Source organism: Sparus aurata, chromosome 7 (assembly GCF_900880675.1).
Source record: "Sparus aurata chromosome 7, fSpaAur1.1, whole genome shotgun sequence".
Taxonomy (NCBI): Eukaryota; Metazoa; Chordata; class Actinopteri; order Spariformes; family Sparidae; genus Sparus; species Sparus aurata.
The window spans coordinates 19,181,636-19,200,782 of record NC_044193.1 but is presented as its reverse complement, the minus strand read 5'-3'; the positions used below and the strand labels follow the sequence as shown (position 1 = coordinate 19,200,782).

The window sequence follows — 19,147 nt, the reverse complement described above, 5'->3', positions numbered from 1 at the left end:
AGTCTTCTGATCCTGTCAAGGACCTATCAAGTGTCTAATGAATGCTTTATTATCATTTCTTTGTACTTGGCTTTTACTGTTTTATGACACAATAAACATGAGTCACTCAGCTCCACTATATGATTATACGCAGGAGGTTTTCGTCACATCATGGTAATCAGTGCTTTATGAAAGACAGGTGTGCAGACCAATTAAACCCCCAGACGCAGAGTCAAAACTGTACTGACATGAATTACAATATAATCATGCAGCATGTGTGAAGAGTAAAAGTCAAAAGTGAAACATTCTATCCCATAGTGCAATTATTACAGCATTTATCCCATACCATGTTTGTTATTTTAAAACAGTAGAGGATAAACAACAAACTGTCCGAAAATCTAATGTTACAAACGTTGGATCTGCTGTGTACACTGACCTTGGTGAAGTGGAACTGCAGAGGGTCATCTGTGGACAGAGAGACCATGAGGCCCCTGGACAGGTACTCTGGCAGAGGGTTGCGATGGTAGCTGAGGAACAGGCTGTTATTACTGAGAGGAGACATGGCGATGCCTATCTGGGCCAAGTAGTACAGATACTGCAGCACTGGAGCCTGGAGGGACACAAGGCATGATATCAATCGATGCATTCAGAGTAGAATAATACCGCAGACCTGATTATTAACTGAAGTATGACTCAGCTGGACCAACAAAAGTCAGATGAACCGAGGCCTTGTGCCATTTTCTGTTTTTCATACATTCATAATGTCCTCACAAACTCTTGGTCTGATCAGCTGCTTCATGTTACACACAGAGGAGGGTTTTTATGATATTGAGGTCACACCTTCCTGAGCAGCAGCCCGTGGGAGATGTTCTCTGACAGCATGAAACCAGACACCAGGTGATGGATCGGCCCGGCCTCCCCACAATGAGGACGAAGGACAAGCGCGTGAAACCCCCGCTGCCTGGAACAAAAAAAGACACAGATGCCAGGTAGGCAACTTCAACAAATTAAAGGGAAGTTACACTCACTTTCAGCTTTGTTTGGAGTATTATGTAAACAAACTGTGAATCAAATATAAAAGAGATGACAGAGAAAGACCAAAGGATGATTCCCTGAGGGTGTATTCTGTTTTGTTATCCTTTGTACTAACGTTATACAAAGCTAATATGAATACAGAAATGTAAAAATGCATGACCATGCATTGACAAACTACTTGTCTCATGGTTTTCTTTTTTGGTTTAGTCTTTTTTGTTTAATTTTGTCCTTGTGTCATGACTTGTCTTTATGCATAAATGTGAAAGTATAATAGATGCATACTTCTAATGATCTTGAAATATTAATGTACTGCTAGTATTTCTTGTAAACAGGTAAAACATATAATAAGGGAGTGATTGCATTCACAAAAAGCAGATAATCGTAGCCACTTGGACTGAGGTGTAGACTCGTACCTGCGCAGGTGATTCAGCACTGTCATGTTTGCATACATGTAGTAGAGGTAGTAGGAATAGGGCGGGTTGTCCTCCTCCGTCCAGTTGACTGGCAGCGGACTGTCCAGGTTGAAGATGTGTTGCTCTGGTTTTGACTCGTCATCCACACTGTCGAAACCCACCACCTGTGTGACAGAGAGCGACACAAGATATATGAAACCCCGTGAAGTCTGGCTCAATGTGAAAAATATTAATTCATGACTCCACGGTAAAGACTTCGCACATGCTGAAGGAAGAGGTGCAGCTCTGGGTGGCTGCCGGGGTCGACTGTGACCTCGAACAGAGGCATGAAGACATTCGCCAACATTTCTTCAAAGTTACACAGCTGCTTCTTTGTGTGGTAGACGTCACTGAGAGGAAAATAAGAGATGTCATTTGTGTGATTATGGTAATGTTATCTTTCCAATGCACATCCCTTCATTCAGTATGTTACATTAGTAAATGTAGTGTCAATCTTCCAACCACTGGGGTTACTCACAATAGTCGAGGCACTTGCACGAGCCAGCGCACGTTTTTCGAGTAGACGCCATGTTTGACAGCCCACTTGGCCAGTTTGTCCCACTCGTCTCTGGAGCGGCCGTAGATCGACAGCCTGAGCTCCACGTTCTGGTACTTGCTCTCCTCCAGGTCGGCCATCACCTCCTGAGAAGCAGTGATACAGGCAGTCAGCAGAGGGCGCCTGTGCCTCACACGGCCATTATGCAGGTATCGGTGGTAATGACAGTGTTAAAGGTGCAAGTGAGCACCTTAATAATGTGACCGAAGTATTTTCCCTCGATGTAGTTGTCTGTTTTGATGAAGATCTCTCTCAGGATGGACTCGCCGATAGGATTGTATTTGGCGTTGAACTTGTCGAAGCGATGAAAAGTGTTGCGGTCCTGCAAAGAGAGTTGAAACAATGTCACTGTTATTCAAACAATAGCTAATTAACTGGTGCTAAATCACTATTTGTCATTACAACATCATGAACCAGACTTGTTCGCATATCCTTCACGGGCGTTACTCACTGCGTGCATGTCAAGGGTGTCCACACTCAGGTCAAAGGCCGTCAGGTTCATGGTCTCAAACACCTCCATCAGTGTCTGACCTTTGCCTCTTTCCACATGTACAATCTCCTTAGGATACTTCTTCATGGCCCTTTTGATGAAACGCAGGAGGTGCTTCTGGTTCATGCAGGACGAAGCATGAATGTGTGTGTCAACCTGCAAAAAACATCCAGCGAAAAAGGACAGAAAATAAAATATAGGAGTTTTGCTCTGGATTGTAACAAATAATTGTGATAAGGCTCAGGAGGAACAGCTCTCAAGTTCACCTTACGGATATTGTAAAAGTCTCGATGTGGGACTTTTTTCTGCGCTGCCAGCTCTTTCATCTCATTCAGCAGGATGTGCATCTGAAACTTGGAGCTAAGATACTGCAGACGACGGTAGCAGAAGGACTTTCTGTGGCAAAGGGAAACAAAGGCTTCGTTCACACTGCAAGCCTGAGCGCTCAGATCAGACTTTTTTGTTTGGCTCTTCACATTACTTTTCAAATGTGGCCAACATCAGATTCCAGTGTGGGGATTCAGGATTCAGGATTCTCAACTGACTTTCATGTTACATAAAAACATGTTTTTTTCTTATCTGAGACAACTGAAGTCAGTGTTTACAGTTTCATTCATAAGCTGATGTGCAGCGGACCACAGCAAATTTATGAGCAGATGATAACAAGGAGGAGGACAAGGAGAGACAATTTTTTAGTTATGGCACTTTCTTGAGCAATTGTACAAGTATCATATCTTATTATAAACACTTTTAAAAGCAGATCTGATTTAAGTATGAACGAAAAAAGATGATCAGTCAAAATAAGAAGATCAGATTTATAATGAATGTAATGGGTACTTTTTGATAAAGTCTGAAAAAGTTAATGTTTTGGAAGGATTAAGATGTAGTTAATGAGGTAGCAGAGATGGGGTAGAATTAAACAAGTATAAACATTTAAAAGCATGAGTGTGTGTAAACGTTTTTTCTTGATAATTTATTTCATCGCATTCATTTGTTTCTGTTTTCATTTTGTTATTCTTAACTTGTTTTTTTGGAAAGCTTCTATTATATTGTTTGTTTCTTTTGTTTTGTTAGGTCAAAAAAGTCAATCAAATCATTCAACATACACACTTTTCTGTACTCAGAACTTACACTGGACCGTTGATTATGAGGGCCATCATGACGTTCATATCAGCGATGTACTCGTGCAGGTCTGGATACGGCAGATCAAGCTCTGTGCTCCTGTTAGCGACATCAAAACTTAAACAGGAGACTCTGCTGCCGACAAAATGTTTAAAAACAGACAGGAATCCTTCCACACGGAGGACTACAAGATAAAGCATGCGTGCACTGAGTGATCCATCATACAAATCTCACTTTTCCATAGTTTTCCTCGTCGTGTACACATGCATGACACCATCCACCATCTTGCAGCCGTAACCCATGTCGGGGGGCATGCTGGCAGGGTCCAGGTTCTCATACGGGTGTGTTTCAGAAACAGGTGGGTGCACTGTGGCATCTGAGAGGAGACAGAACGTCACATTGGGGCACGGCTCTGAGCGAGGTGAGAACGCACATGCAGCTAACATCTGATCTGAACAGCCTGAACGTGGTGACAGCCGGTTCAGGGGAGTGGGACAGATGGGTGGAGAAGTCTGTGGATGTCTTAATGTGAGACATGACACTGGACATGACTTATATTACCATTATAACATAAGTTTACTGATTCTTTCTGAGTGCAGCTGAGGTTGAATGGAATAAGCTGCCAAATATCGTCCTTTTTATACCTTTTATGTTGATGACTTTTCAGTTTAGAAATGTTATTACTGTTTTTTACTCTAATCATACAATATATATATAATCATACAATCCAATATGTACAATCCAAAGTTATTTTTTTCCTGTTTTTTTGCATTATTTTCTGGTGTGCCTGAAATTTAGTAGCTTTGAACAATTTGAACAAATCACCAGTCCTTCTTGCTTGTAATTTAAATGAAGAAAAACATTTAATTTACGCACTTCATTCTTGTTTACAATCATTTACATAATGTGTTTTAATTTTTGAAATTAATTTAAAATGCCTCGAAATTCTGTGCTGGTGCACCTAAATGAAAAAATGAGTGCAGCAGCGCAGCCAGTGTGAAAAATTAATCTGGAACCCTGTTTCTTACACCAAGTGCCCAACAGTCAAGGCACCACAGCAAATGTGCAAGCTTGACAGAGAAATTCTGCTACAAAAAACGCCACATCTCAAGTTTTTCAGAATCATCCAGCCAGATGAAATCAGCAGAAATGGGGGACATGTAAGTGTGTTCATGTGAACAGCATTTACATGCTGTGGCTGTGGTCTCTGGGATCTCCTCCTCATAGATATCCAGGTCCAGAGGTCTCTCACTCAGCTCCTGCAGGTACCGGGCGGTGGTCCTGCAGAAGCTCTGCAGCGACAGGCCCATGTACTTCTGTCTGATGAACAGAGCTTTCACCACACACTTGGCCGCATCCAACAGATCTGTGAAGGGAACCTGGGCGGAAGAACAATTGAATGAAAGGGAATAAAGATTAGGAGGTAAGAAAAATGACAGAGGAGGTGTTATTTCATTTAGAAAACAACACCAAAAATAGAAAAGAACTTTTCCTAAGAAATACTTTCTTTTCTAATCTGGTGACTTACCCCGCATTTCTCCTCGCCAGAAATACTGACTCTCTGGTACTCTCTCTCTGGAATCGGCTCTCTCTCCTGCAGGTCGGGAGCTTGGCTCTGCTCCTTCATGTATCTATTGATAGACTGACAATTATTTTGCATTCTGGTAGATTGAAATATACACGTGTGTTGATCTTAAAGAAGGTCTGAGAGCTGAAGTGTCATCTGAATGAAAGAGACACTTCATTCCTACTTTCAAGTCAACAGCCAGTGATCAGTACTTCACTACAACCCCTGGTATGTGTTACTTTTCCATCATATAGTTTAAGATACACACTGAATGAATAGAGACATCACAGTTGCCTACAGGTAGGAGTAGCACTCACTCGAGATCTGTTGCACTGTCAGTCTTCATGAACTCCTGTTTGGCGCGCAAGAGGATGTCGGGTTCGTACCTGCGCACAGAGAGGCTGAGCTTACTTTGGGGATCATGATCAGTCACATGTGTTTGTGTACCAACCCTGCTCTCTGCACTTACTTGACATCCTGGCTGATCTGTCGCTCGAGGCGCTGACGTCTCTCCTCCAGCTGTTCGATGGGGCTGTCCTCTGGAAATTCATAGGGGGCGCTGCGCATCTCACTCTCCGCCAGAGTGCGGGAGAACAGCTCCTTCACACAGACACAGATGGAGTTTAATACATTTTTATTCATATCGTTAATAACAAGATGCAGTTACTGAGCACTAACCTCAGCAATCTCCTTGTACTTGCCGTCCATGGATGTACGCAGGTCAATGGACTGTTTCAGTGCCACTGGGATGCCAGGCAAGGAATGCTGGGAGGTGAGGAGGTGGCGAGGACCACGGAGATCAACTAGAGATAAGGAGGTAGAGACATCTTAAAATGAAGAAATAAACTATGCATCCCATGAACTATAGAAAGGCTTATTTTGACACACCACAGCAAAAAAGTGGGCTAGACATAAATATGAATCAGCTAAAGTCCCCCTCCTTTATGATTCTTCGTTGCTTCAACATATAATGAATTCACAGTGGTTGAAACCGTCTGCAGAAGCTTGTTGTTCCTCTGTCAGCGGGCCTTCACACAACAGTGGAGGTCTGAGCTCAGCGGCTGTTTGTGCCTCGAGGCACAATGGACCATTCAGGTGGAGAGCCCATCAGCACATACACCGGCTAATACCCTCCATTGTTGCCATTGCACAAGACTCAAGTTTTATACAAACCCAGTTGTCATGGAAAGGCGAGAAGGGAAAAACGGAGGGGGATGGTCGATGAAAAAAGACTCGGGGAAGAGAGTGGCTGGGAGTGGATGCAGAGACTGTGACAATGTCTTCACTGCTGTGTTGCCTTCTCCCCAGGGTGTATATTTAGCACTCTGTCTGCAATGATATTAATCTTGCCCCTCGAAACTACGCACCTGCCACTGAAATATTCATCATCCTGCTGAATATTTCATCCTGTGTGTGGTAGAGTGTCAGCGGCCCTGTTGTCTGTCAGTATTTATAAACCATACACACAAGAGGAAGGTCACCGAGGCCTTACTGTGTGATACCTGCCCTCTGTGTTGTCTTTGTACCACAACAGCCCATCTAAATTAAGACTGACTTATTTAACAAAGCGTGTCTGAGTCTGTCCGCTCTATGGGGACAGGAGACCAGAGAGGCCAATTAACTGGGTCAATTAGGACTTGAAAAAAAACTTCATTAATGGCATGAAAACACTTGGAGAGGCAGACAGAACCGCAGCTATGAGGAGAAAAGACGGTATAATCATTGCCCAGACCACAACTTACAACCACGTGTTAAACGCCTTCAGCTTAACACCCTCCAATCAACACATCCCACTTGACACGCTGAGCAAATTTGTCGGCACCACGAGGCCACCAACATCAAAAACATACACTAGAATCAGGGAGTGAGATACAGAGCAAAACCTCTCCAATGTGTAAATATTCAACTGGGCTTTGACCTACGAAAGGCTGAAGAGTTGAGCTCCAACAATGAGCTTTGAGTATGAATATAATGTGGCATTTGTATTAAAGTTTATAGTTTGAGTATTTTCTCACTGACAGGCTCCGCCGCAAGTTCTACATGCTCCTTCAGCCCCAAAAAATGGTAAATGAATGCTTTTCTGCCTAGTGTGTGTAATGCTTAATGCCACCATTGCTTAAGCCAGTGCCAAAAGGTCTGGACACACCGCAGGTAACAGTATAAAGTAAACATTGATAAAGTTGTTATCATACATTAATGTAACTGTATCATTTATTTATTCTCCCCCAATAGTTTTTTTTTACTGAACATAGTGAAGTTGTATTTTTCACATTTGGTTTAGCTTGAACCATTTTGCAGGAGCACATAAACTAGATTTAAATAACTTCTTCAATAAAAGAGTCAAATGTAGTACTTTAGTCCTGACTTGAATAATTAGACTAGACTAATCTACAAGGAAAATAATTGTTATTTGCAAGTCTATTAAACATTTAAATGCAAACAAATATTGTGTTATCTACACAATATAATGAATGAATCTCTGCTTGGCACATTTGTCCATATAAATAAGAAATAAGATGTAAGTATCTCCTCTTTATCCTGGTTCATGCTTGAATCAACAAAGAGAAAACTGTTCTGATGCCAAACAAAGTGGAGCCACAGACAGATGCTCCTCTGCTGATAGGAAGGAGCACGTCTGTGTAACATAGCGGCCTGCTAAGATGTCATCTCTGCTGTCAGTTCGGGGCATATCAGTTTGTCGTGATTGGAGTGGACGCTGGTGTGGAGGGCAGGAGGCGACCAGCGGCAAAGACATCCATACTGGGCCACAGTAAAGCCGAGCCTAGCCAAGCCTGCCGGGCCGGGAGCTAATCCCCTAATGGCTGCTATATTTGGATCGGTAGCATCTATGGTTACGTAACAACTCATCCCCCATTGCACTGTTGAAGAGCAAACCACTCAGATATCATACTTCACTTAAACATATACTACATAATCTGGTCGGCTGAGGCTTTTATTGATCTAATGGGTGCCAGACGACATAAGGTTCTTCAGGCGACTAATATAAAAACAATCAAAGAGGATCGTTCTTCTGAGCCTCAAAACAAGGTCAAATAGTATCATCTTGCTGAGGGACTTCCACTGCATGCATATTTCAACAGCAATAAAGTGTCCTAACTCCAGTCTAACTCAAACCGGATGAAAAGCTCCTCAGGGATGAGATCACATATGGAAAGTCATCTGAAGCCGACAGGCCAAAGGGGTAAAAGAGGTCAGAGGTCAAGAGACTTCCTGTATAACTTTATCTACAGTAATGTGTATTTGGTTTTCGCCTTTATAAGAAAACAAGTCATAAATTCTCAGAAACAGACAGAAATCAGTCAGAATCAGAATGAGCTATATAACAATTGTGAATGATTCCACGTAAATACCAAGAGATTCCCTTCATTTACCAGCTCTCTCTGTTTCCTACCACTAGGGCCAGTCGTGCATCATCATCCTCTGTCTACCTGCTCCCATTGACTATGCAGATTTGGTATTCAGCCCACAAGACATGCCAGTGACTCACAGCCTCTGTGGCAGATGTCTCACAGTGAAAACCAAACACACTCATAGCTCACATGTGTCAGTGCTGCTGAGAAAGCAGGAATTTCAGGGAAACGACAAATATAAACAATTTTGAGCTGGAGGTTCAGTCTGATAGTCTTTAGTCATACCTGGTGTCCTCCGAATTTTTTCAACACTAGCATTAATACAGAATCTCAGTGCAAATACCAATGTCATATTTCTAAAAAGAAAGATACATATATATGAACTTAAAAGGAATATGAATCTTTTTCTGCCCAACCTCCCAGTGTTTGTTGAAAGGAGACCTGTAGATGTCTGTAGATGTTCTTGTGCAAGTAAGATCTTAAGGGTTAAAAAGGTCAGAATCCACACCAGAAGGGGGCGGTCTTAAAGAGACAGGAGCTAAAACGCAGCGTTTCAGACAGAGGGGAAATACAGTGCTGCAGCACTGGACAGTGTCAGAATACCAATGTGTTTTTGAGCATTAAGGCATGTAAACCTATAGGCCCCAAATAAAATGATGAACCTTAAAATAAGCCTTATATATCTCCTTTAAAATACTCAGAGGTTTCGACAACTTCATCAGCGCTCCAAAGCTGATTATCTACGGGTTGTGGACCAAAAAAAAGTCAATTGTCGACATCATCTTAGGCTTTAAGAAACTTCACCATTTTTGTGCCAGAATATTTTGATCAAAGCAGTTTAGCTTCTACATCAGACACACTTTTATAAAACCATATTCATAAAATCAGAACACTCCACATAAGCGAAGACACTGAAAATTACAGATATTTTACACTCATGGTAAAACATGACGCACACACAGTTTAGTGTAACAACAACATGAACAACATTCATGCACTGCAAGGAGAATGCAAGGAATAGACAGAAAGGATGCTTCTCTCACTCACTCTGCATAAAACAGCTACTCCGGATCTGCATTTAAACTCTTTCTATGGCCAAAGGGGTACAGTCTACAGGCTGATGTTGGTATTCTAGTGCTCTGTCCTGTGTTTCCTTTACTGCTGACAGCCTTCACTTGAACCATAAAGGAGAGAAATGCTAACAACATAAAAGCAGGATGCCCACTAGCCTTGAAAACAACCCTTTCGATTAAGTTGCATGTGTAGTCAACCCAATTTATCGATCAAACTTGCTTCTTTGTAACCAGTTGCACCTTTGCACCATCTGCAAAAGACAAGCGAAAGCTCATTTGTGGGACAATCAATCGACACACAATCTCCCCAGCACACTGAAGACAGCACTGCTCAGGGCTATTACACAAAGCCATCAAGGGACAGGCAGAGGAGATTGGCAGTGAGTGTGATAGAGGGAAGGGAAAGGGGGAGGGTTGGAGGGTAAGAGAGGTTTTTTGTGCTTTTGCACAGGATGAGGGAAGTGGAGCGTACCTGTCTCCTCAGAGCCTGCGTTAACCAGCAGCTAGCAGGGCCGAGAGAGGACAGAGAGACAGACAGAGAGGGAGAGAGAGGCTGTCCTGGCAGGGTGATGGAGCATGCCAAACAGCAAATGGCCCGGGATGGCGTCTGCTGTCCTTTCTCATGGGTAAAACATGATGGGAGCGAGGGATGGAGAGAAACAAGAGAAGAAATACTTCAAACACTCAGTCTAATGACAAAACTGGCAACAACACACACACACGCTCTCATTTAACACACTCACAGAGTCAAATAGTCATCTCCTCTACGCCTTAATCTGTCCCTGTCATACATACAAAGAGCTGGTCCAGCAGATCCATGAACTCCCCCTCACATCCCAGTGAGTGACCCCCCTCTGCTGTGTGTGCCTCCTGGTTCAGGCCAGCTGTCGCTGCACTCGCAGCCTCTGGAGCTGATCCTTCTCATTTAAATGCCTCTGACATCTATCTGGGACGTACCACGGGAGGGAGAGGAGGCGGGGGGGAAGAACACGTTTATCACAGACGGATGTGAGTACTCCTGCTGCAAGTTTCTCTCGCAGCACCCCTGCTCGCATCTACGTTATCCTTCGTGCTGTGTTTTGCTGAGGAGACCATGTGTTCAGGATGTTTGTGTCGTGAGAATAAAATGGTGCTGCCTCAGCGGTAAGGTTTGAGTTGTCATGGTCTGTGCTTTTTTTTTTCTCAGCCAGCTGAATAGCAGCAGTCTGAGGGAGAAGACGGTCTAATAAATGAGACTTTGACTCCATCTCCTCTCACATGAATGAAATTAAAGGGCCAGCACGTTGTCCCCATTACGTCTGCAGCAGTAATTTCTGGAACATGCTTTTCCCATGCTGTAAGCACAGACGTTTGTGTGTGCGAAAAAAATTATGAAATAAAACATTAATGATTGAATGAACTGATGAAATTTCATGACACAGAACAATACAGTGCACACAGTCATATCTGTCTTTTTATCGTACTGTTGCACTGAATGTAAATTTGCTGTGGAGAACAGCTGAATGCTTGAACTGCAAATACATTTCAAAAAAGGGAATGTTTGTACTGAGCTGCAATTTTTCTTCTGTTTTGTATCAGAAAACTTAAAATAAAAAAAATTTATTCAGCTCTTTTTTCCTGCATTGGAAAAATGCCACTTCAAAATTAAGTTAAAAAATATGAATAAAAGCTGTTTCCTGCTACTTTCATGGTTTCTACTTCTGGTTTGGCTGCTATTGAATGTCTTGATTTTACTGAATTCTATTTTGTATCATTTCTCAATGATTAACTAGCTTTTAACTGCTCCTATAGGGTATAGTATTGTATTGTGTAAAGCACTGTGTTTCTCGGGTTAGATGGACACTATAGAAATAAAATGTATTATTATGATTATCATAAAAAACATCTGCCAATGGGGCGAGTGAAAATTGTCTAAAAACAGGTGCATATAGTGCATATATAAGAGTATATGGCAGAGTTCATTTGCAGTGAACTCTGCCAATTAAATCTGTTTCTAACTCAGACCTAATTCCATTATTTTGAGTTTAATTTAACCTGTAAAAAAAGCCTTTAAGCTCAATCAATCAAGTGCTGCCTGTCTAATCATCTCTTGCTCAACACTGTCTAGAGTTCAACTTAAGTTGTATTTACCTGAAACTCAGAGCTGAATTAGAAATCTTTACCTTTTCTGACCCTAACACACAATCTTATTTGAGCATTTGTGCTTTTTTCAAACACTTTTAAAGACCCAAACAACAATGTGTCTCTCACTCGTTCCGACTCGAGATGTCAATTTTGGTTGGGATACAAATATTTTTTTTTCATTTTAAAAACACTGAATATGTACCTACAACAGTTGTGCACTGTCGTTTCTAGCAACCTTTACTTTAACAGGTGTAAACAGTGAATTGGTTGGTCGGTTTCTATTCCCTGCTGCAAATCTGGCGCACTAGTGAATATTTACAGCAGCAGGACTTCTATTCAAAATGAGCTAGAGCTGCCATGTTGATTGTAATGGAGCATGTCAGTGCAACAGTGTGGCTCTTTGATGTGCTTTTGGAAAACAATGGCGCTTTATGAGTAAGAGGAAAAGGCTAAATCAGGATTTGGGTAGACAAATGATACTCGATCAATTCATGCTGGTTTTGGATTTTCATGGTATCTGATGACAATAAGATCAGGATTGTCAATTACACAATCATCTCTGAGGTGTTTTCATCATTAGTTATTAGAAAAAAGAAATAATGTGCATTTTTGTTATTTTTCGCACACCAAGCATCCAATCTGAATTTGCATACAACCACATAGATACCTAAACAAACAAATACAATGTCAACAAAATAACATTACCCATAAAAATCCTGAAAGTCAGATCATCAAACACCACAAAATCACACAACATGTTTCTCCTCTTGCTTATGGAGAGAGAGCCGCTCTTAGACTGGAGCAATCCAGTTTGGAAAGCACAGCTGACAAACTGGACGGAAAAAACCTCCATCCAAAGGAGTCAAATGCAACTCGACTACAAACAACTGACTACTCGTCCTCTGAAGGTTAAAGTGTTGTGTGTGTGTTATTTTTCAAGGCCCTCGAAGCCAATATTGCTCTCGAGAGGACTAATCAAATGGTTATGAAAAAGCACAACACACAAGATTGCTCTTCATTGTTTCATCAGTGTTGCTGCATTTATTCAGACCAGGCTCCCTCTGATGGTTGGATGATGCATCACAGACACATCAACACGAGCTCATCATGGTGGAAAGTGTTCACTCAAAGAACAAGTCAAACTCAGGCAACAGTATGCAGAATGGTCCCTTTCAGAAGTTTACTGCACATTATTGAATAAAAATTTTATTTTGCTGGACTATTATTATTATCATTATTAGAGAACATGTAAATAGCATTTTTTATTTTGTAGCAGGTTGAGAAGTAGCTTATTTGAACAAATTAATGCTTCTAAACAATTTCCTTTATAGCAGTGCTTTGTATTTCATAACACGATGACATGTGATGACTGACGACCATTTTAGCGCTTGATTAATTTAGTAGGTGAAATGTTTTAAAAATAATAACAATGGCATTCTTAATTTCTTAGAGTTCATGTTGATATCTTTAGTTTGCTGTTTTTTTTCTGTTCATTTGAGTAAAAAGAACAAAAGATTTTAAGGGGATCAAAGCAAAAAAGGTGACACCATACCTCAAGCTTGTGCATAAGTACAGAGCTTAATTATTTACTTCTCACTAATTAGGACATTAGGGTGTCTTAAATAAAATATTGTGATACATAATATACATCTCGATATTTTGAAATCTCCTCAGAAGCATTTCATAAATGCTAGGACTGGATGACAAAATTAAATATCACAATATTTTGGATCAAATACCCTGATAACATTATTGTGAAAGTATTGCAGGAATGACTATAACTGATTTCTGATAAATATCATCAGTAATGTGGATACAGTGTAATGACCAAGTGGGTAAAGACAAGTATTAGATCAAAGTTGAACAGTTTGTAAAAGTTAGAGTAAGAAAATCACATCAGTAAACTGTAACGCAGCCTTTAAACCCATGAAAAGACAACACTTACGCCATATCACAGTATAAAGTTCTAAAATCTAAGACAATATCTGATATAATGATGATGTAATATCCATATTGTCCAGCCCTTTGACCACTACTTAGTTGAAGTACCAAAAGGAATAAATATTTCAGCCATATTTGCTTAAATTGAAGGTTCTGTCTTTAGTACCATGCACTGTACCTTTTAAACAAGGACTCTTGCTCTCCACAGGTCGACATGCAGCCAACAACAGATGGCACCCGGTATCTTTTTACCTACTGAATCACCAAACATTAAGTATGGGCAACAATGCAGCAAAGAGGTGGCTCCACTCGCAGGGCACAAACCCATGAGACCTCGAACAGGCCAGATATCGGCTCATATGACTGTCGGAAACACAACTAAACACTGTTCTTTCATTACAGTGACAATCCAGAGAGACTGAAGGTTATCAGATGAGGGTGTGTTTGGGTGGGACTCCCTAAACTCCCAGGTTAATCATTAATTGCAATTTATGCTGTTACTCGTACCGATTGCATCAGCGTTGGGAGTGACAGGGCTTATCATTTAACCTAAAGGGTCCCTCTCTCCTGTAATTACTGTATCTGCTCATGACGCAGACCCCGACATGTGTGGGCATGTAGCGGTGACAAGGTGTGACACAATCAGAGGAGGTGTGAACAGGATGTGGGGGCTAAGTACAATGTGCTCAAAGGTCCATCATCCCCCTACTGTCTCAATGATTAGAGCAAATTACAGTTATTTCATGTTGTCGTATTTCTTTCTTGCAGAGTCGGGACATTTCAAAGGCAAATAATGTGTTTTTTAACAAATGAACCAAATTTATCTGACAGCCGTAGTTACTTGTTACTTTATGGGACAGGTTTTATCAGTCTATAAAGTATATAAAGTAGATGAATTAGCTCAACATCCCAATGCTGCTCACAGAGTAATGCATCAGTAAACACTGACAGGAGCCTCTCTTATGTATAATGAGTACTAGATCTCAGGAGTGGGCAGATCGATCCAAATATCGATAGTGTCGATACCAAGGTGAGTACTGGTATCAGATCGATACTAGCGTGATGAGATCGATATTTTTGTTGCAGTTTCTCTTCTATAAGTTCAGCAAAACACACGTATTTCTTCACAGTTTGTGTGAGCGCAGCGGCTCTCTTAGTCCTTATGCACAGCCCCCCCCTCCCCCTCGCCTCTTGCGCTGCCTGACAGAGCAGAGATGGACTGGCGACCCTTAATGATGGCGGACAGTAAGATGAGTGCTGTTTTGAGTTATTTCACAGTTTCCTGTGACATATGCAGGAAAGCAATACACTTCTGTGGTAACACCACTAACTTGTATACGCATTTAAAAGCAGCACACCCAAAAGTTAACGATGAGCTGAAAAGCAAACGGAGGGAGGAGGAAGGGAGCTCCCCAAACCTGAACCAGACCCCTGGCACAGAGACAGACGTCACTGTCAGAGGCCTTTCACCAAAAACCTCAACAATATCCAGGAAGCAATTTCTAAAAGTGAAAGTTATTTCCAGCATTAATTAATGTTGTTAGTGTAACTGGTAGTCAGAGATGTAATTTGAGCAGAGTGATTAAACTATTATCATATATTTAGACAGTTGAAATAAATCTTAATTGTTTTACTGGAACTCAAAAATAAATGCTTATATTTAGATATATAGCCTACCTCAAACCTGAAGTATGAATATGGAGTATGAAGTATGAATGGCAGAGTATAATAACCCTTTTGTGTATCTGTTGAAGAAACATATTTAGGCTACATGCAGATAGGTTATAGATTTAATTATTTTAAATATTATTTTCTTAATTGGCTAAAATCTTTGTCCTGTGTTTTATTATTATCATAATCATCATCAAATAATTAAAGACAAAAGTACAAAATAATTCAATGATCAGTAATTTTCAAGTAAAAAATAATCACTATCAGTATCAGTATCGGCAATACTGGCCCTCTAATTACTTGGTATCGAATAATACCAAAATTTGCAGTATTGCCCACCCCTACTAGATCTAAATAATTTGCCACCACTGTCCTGGATGTGGGAGAAACCATATTTTACAAATATCGAGAACCATAAAAACAACATATTTATATATATATGTTAAACGTACTACAAGGAACTTTTAACTGGTTATGAAATAACATTTTATTCAATATGAATTCCTATGTGACCAACATAAGCAAAAGCGACCCTCAAAGAAGATGAATTTCTGCCATTGGGTCAGACCCCTGCAAAATCATAATATTACTGGAGAATATCGATAACTTTAGTTTTCTCAACAAAATTACTACCACGGAGCAACCAGGTCTGTTAGCTGTAGGCTACATGTTGGCTAACTTAGGTGAGTGAATGGCAGAATGAAAGTTTTAGGTCTGGTATTATGAGCCAGGACGGGCTGGGGTTAGCATATTAGCATCCTAACTTCAGAAGACATCTCTGCAACACGGTACATACGCATCTTTGACATAACGTCTACACTGTTCCTTTATACTCATATTTTTTAAAATGTTTTAAACAAAAACTCTGGTCATATCTCCCAATTTACAACTAATATACATATTTATATCTTACTTGTCTAAACTAAATATTAATCATATATTTTCTTTGCTCTGTGAGTAGTTATAATCACTACCTTTATGTGATAAGAAAGTTTAAGAGACTGTTATTTTTCCTTCAACTTTAGATAATAATGGCTGTTTAGGTCACACACAGTACAAAGCCTTCATCGGCAAGCAAATGTCTACTGCTCCATAAAGTTCTTCTTTCTCTATTTGATTTAAATGGTTCAACAAGTGTAAACCAGCATGAGGTGCAGAGTAGGCTAACTGCTGAGTGGGTGGTGCTCTAATCTCAGAACTACCTTTTTCACAGACAGAGGAGTGATTCACCCACTGCTAAGTTCACTCTACAAACCCTGCAATAATGTGCTAAATATGGACAACACCATGCCTCAGCTCTTCACACTGTAACTGCACAAGAGAGAAAAAGGCTGTTCTTATAAGACAGTATAGTATGTGTAAGGGGGGGTCTATAACCTTTAAAGAAAGTCAAGCTGTGAGTGACTGAATCTCATCTAGTGCCGATTACAGCTGCAGCTGTCCACATCTATTCACCTTTGTTGTGCTGATTGAACGGCACAGAGCTCATTAGATCAGATCAAGAGTTCAGTACTCTTATCAAAACAATCTAATAAGCTGAAGCTCCTCGAGCATGCCATGTGTCAGTTTAGACAATCATCATGCAGAGTGCAATCAAACTGTTAGACAACGATACATTATTGATGATCCTGTACGAATAGCAATCACTTTATTAAAGATTCATTGACACCTGCAATTATTCAAATAGTCCATCTAATATGATCACAAGATCATGTCTCTGCAGCCCGTTTCCACTCTGCACTATTAACATGATACAATATGTCTTAAACTATATCAGTGCCTTTTGAAAAAAACAGAAAACAAAAGAAGATGAGTCACCTAAATGTCATCTTTGCTTACTCAGATGCTTCCCTGAATGCTTTAACAGCATAAAATGTTAAATGTCATCATGACGTGCTTCTGCAGAGACTTCCTAAATCAGATTTCAGAGGTTTCAGCCAGAAAAAAATCTGTCTCTGTCGAATATAGAGCACAAGACTGCCCCTCATCATTCCAGCATCTAATTATTACTCCCACTCTGACACTCAAGAGCACTATTTGCAACAGACAGAGCTGTAAATGAGGGTAATCACAGAGGGCATCCTAGTTGGAGCAGGGAGGAGCTGTTGTATTTATCGCCAGGGTTACAAATCTATCTCTGACCATCTTAGCAATCATTGTAACATCACAGCGTGTCACCATCGGTCAAGTCAAAACATGACCTGGGTGTGGGAGATTTTTAAAGACACAGTGCGTTTTCAATGTATTATGTACATTAAACAAATCTGCTAATAGAGGGAGATTATATCATCTGCCTCCAATAGGAATGCACTTCAAGATATCAAGAAAGATTTATAATACTCACAAGTACATATTTGTATTTGCTTAATTAAAGGATACCAGTTTTTAAGCCAAAAAGGACACGAAGTTCTCATTTCTAACCAAAAACATGGCATGAGGATATTGATGGTTAGAATGTCGGCACACGCAATATTAATATCGACTGCATTTCAGAGAAAGTGTGCTCATATTGACAATGAATGACCAGAGGGAGGGGAGTTTAAATGGATGGTATTTTGGTCATTCTACACTCTTTGCAGCTCGGATGAAAGGCTGATCAGCATGTGCATACATCCGAGTGGTGGCTAATCCTCTCATTCAGCAGGGGATCATGTCCTGAGGTACCAAACCAAAACCAAAACCTACATATTCTATCCAGGCCACATGCTGAATGAAAAACCACGTCATCACATTCATGTACGCAATATATACGAGTAACAGAAGACATGCTTGTAGGGTCGAGCTTATATATTTTCACCCCCTGCAAAATATATTGAGAGGATGTCACAAGCCAGCGCCTGAGGGACAGTGATAATTCACATAGTATGATATTTCACTTGACAACAACAAGTTATGCAACATCTCAGCAGTTTTTCCTGATCCTACTGAGAATTAACTCGGAGAGTGAATGCATGCATGCATACTGTGTCATTTATAACCAATAAGCTTGGATAAAAAGGCTGAAGGGATTGGCTAGAACACGCTAACATGAAACTGCAGGGTATGAATGCAGAAATCATCCAGATGCAGAGAGCATCCTCTCCCACACCTCCCCAATCAACAGGTTTGCATTTCCCCAAACTACTCCGAGAGAAAAGTACTGCACCATTTGTCTTCCTCTTGCTACTGATGCTAAGAAAGAATCCAAAAGCGACATTTCATTCAAAAAGTCGGAATTCGCGACAATACACAGTCGACAGCTCCAGCCTGACCTCAAGCGCCAGTACATGTCAGTGTCCTCCCCCTTGTTTATAGGACCGCCACGCTCACCGCGTCCTCCCCCTCTCCATCTCCACTCACCTGTGCTGGCTGTGTACTGCAGGCTGCCACGCTTCCTGAACGGGGACAGCGGCTTGCTTTTGGCCGCGGCTGCGGTCCCGGCGGGCAGGTTGGAGGACATGTTCCCGTGTTGAGTGCGGTTCAGCTCGGCGAGGAGAGCTGAGTGAGTCAGAGCTGCGGAGGACGGAGCGGAGTGAGAGAGGAGGAGAAGAAGGAGGAGGAGGAGGAGGAGGAGGAGAGGAGAGATGTAAGCACAGATGCTGGGAGCTTGAGGGGGCTGCAGTCAGCGTACGGTTGTGCATGTGTGTGTACGTGTGTGTTTTTGTGTGCGTGTGTGCTACGTGTCTGTGGGCAGGGATTTCCAGTCCGGTTGGTTCAGCGTGGGGCTGCGGAGCATCCCTCTGCAGAGACAGGCCCTCCCCCACCGAAAGAGTCTCGTGCCCGAGCT

General features: G+C 41.3%; 1 protein-coding gene across 7 annotated transcripts in view; it reads right to left on the bottom strand.

Annotated features, from left to right (window-relative positions):
• The window catches only part of ampd2b (adenosine monophosphate deaminase 2b), a 22,374-nt gene extending 3,227 nt beyond the window's left edge, over window positions 1-19,147 (bottom strand). The window contains exons 1-17 of one of the 7 annotated variants that reach the window (XM_030424448.1): window positions 18,721-19,147; window positions 10,118-10,264; window positions 5,880-6,004; window positions 5,671-5,801; window positions 5,519-5,587; window positions 5,163-5,265; window positions 4,824-5,013; window positions 3,869-4,010; window positions 3,644-3,733; window positions 2,779-2,908; window positions 2,474-2,668; window positions 2,213-2,344; window positions 1,945-2,108; window positions 1,690-1,816; window positions 1,428-1,591; window positions 820-940; window positions 416-589 (exon numbers count right to left, since the gene is read on the bottom strand). In XM_030424448.1, coding sequence (XP_030280308.1) covers window positions 416-589; window positions 820-940; window positions 1,428-1,591; window positions 1,690-1,816; window positions 1,945-2,108; window positions 2,213-2,344; window positions 2,474-2,668; window positions 2,779-2,908; window positions 3,644-3,733; window positions 3,869-4,010; window positions 4,824-5,013; window positions 5,163-5,265; window positions 5,519-5,587; window positions 5,671-5,801; window positions 5,880-5,909 — 1,962 coding nt within the window. In that variant the 5' untranslated portion in view covers window positions 5,910-6,004; window positions 10,118-10,264; window positions 18,721-19,147. Of the gene's footprint in view, window positions 1-415; window positions 590-819; window positions 941-1,427; window positions 1,592-1,689; window positions 1,817-1,944; window positions 2,109-2,212; window positions 2,345-2,473; window positions 2,669-2,778; window positions 2,909-3,643; window positions 3,734-3,868; window positions 4,011-4,823; window positions 5,014-5,162; window positions 5,266-5,518; window positions 5,588-5,670; window positions 5,802-5,879; window positions 6,005-10,117; window positions 10,265-10,388; window positions 10,575-18,720 lie in introns of those variants that run through there. The other 6 variants (XM_030424446.1, XM_030424447.1, XM_030424444.1 and 3 more) reach the window with 6 other exon arrangements.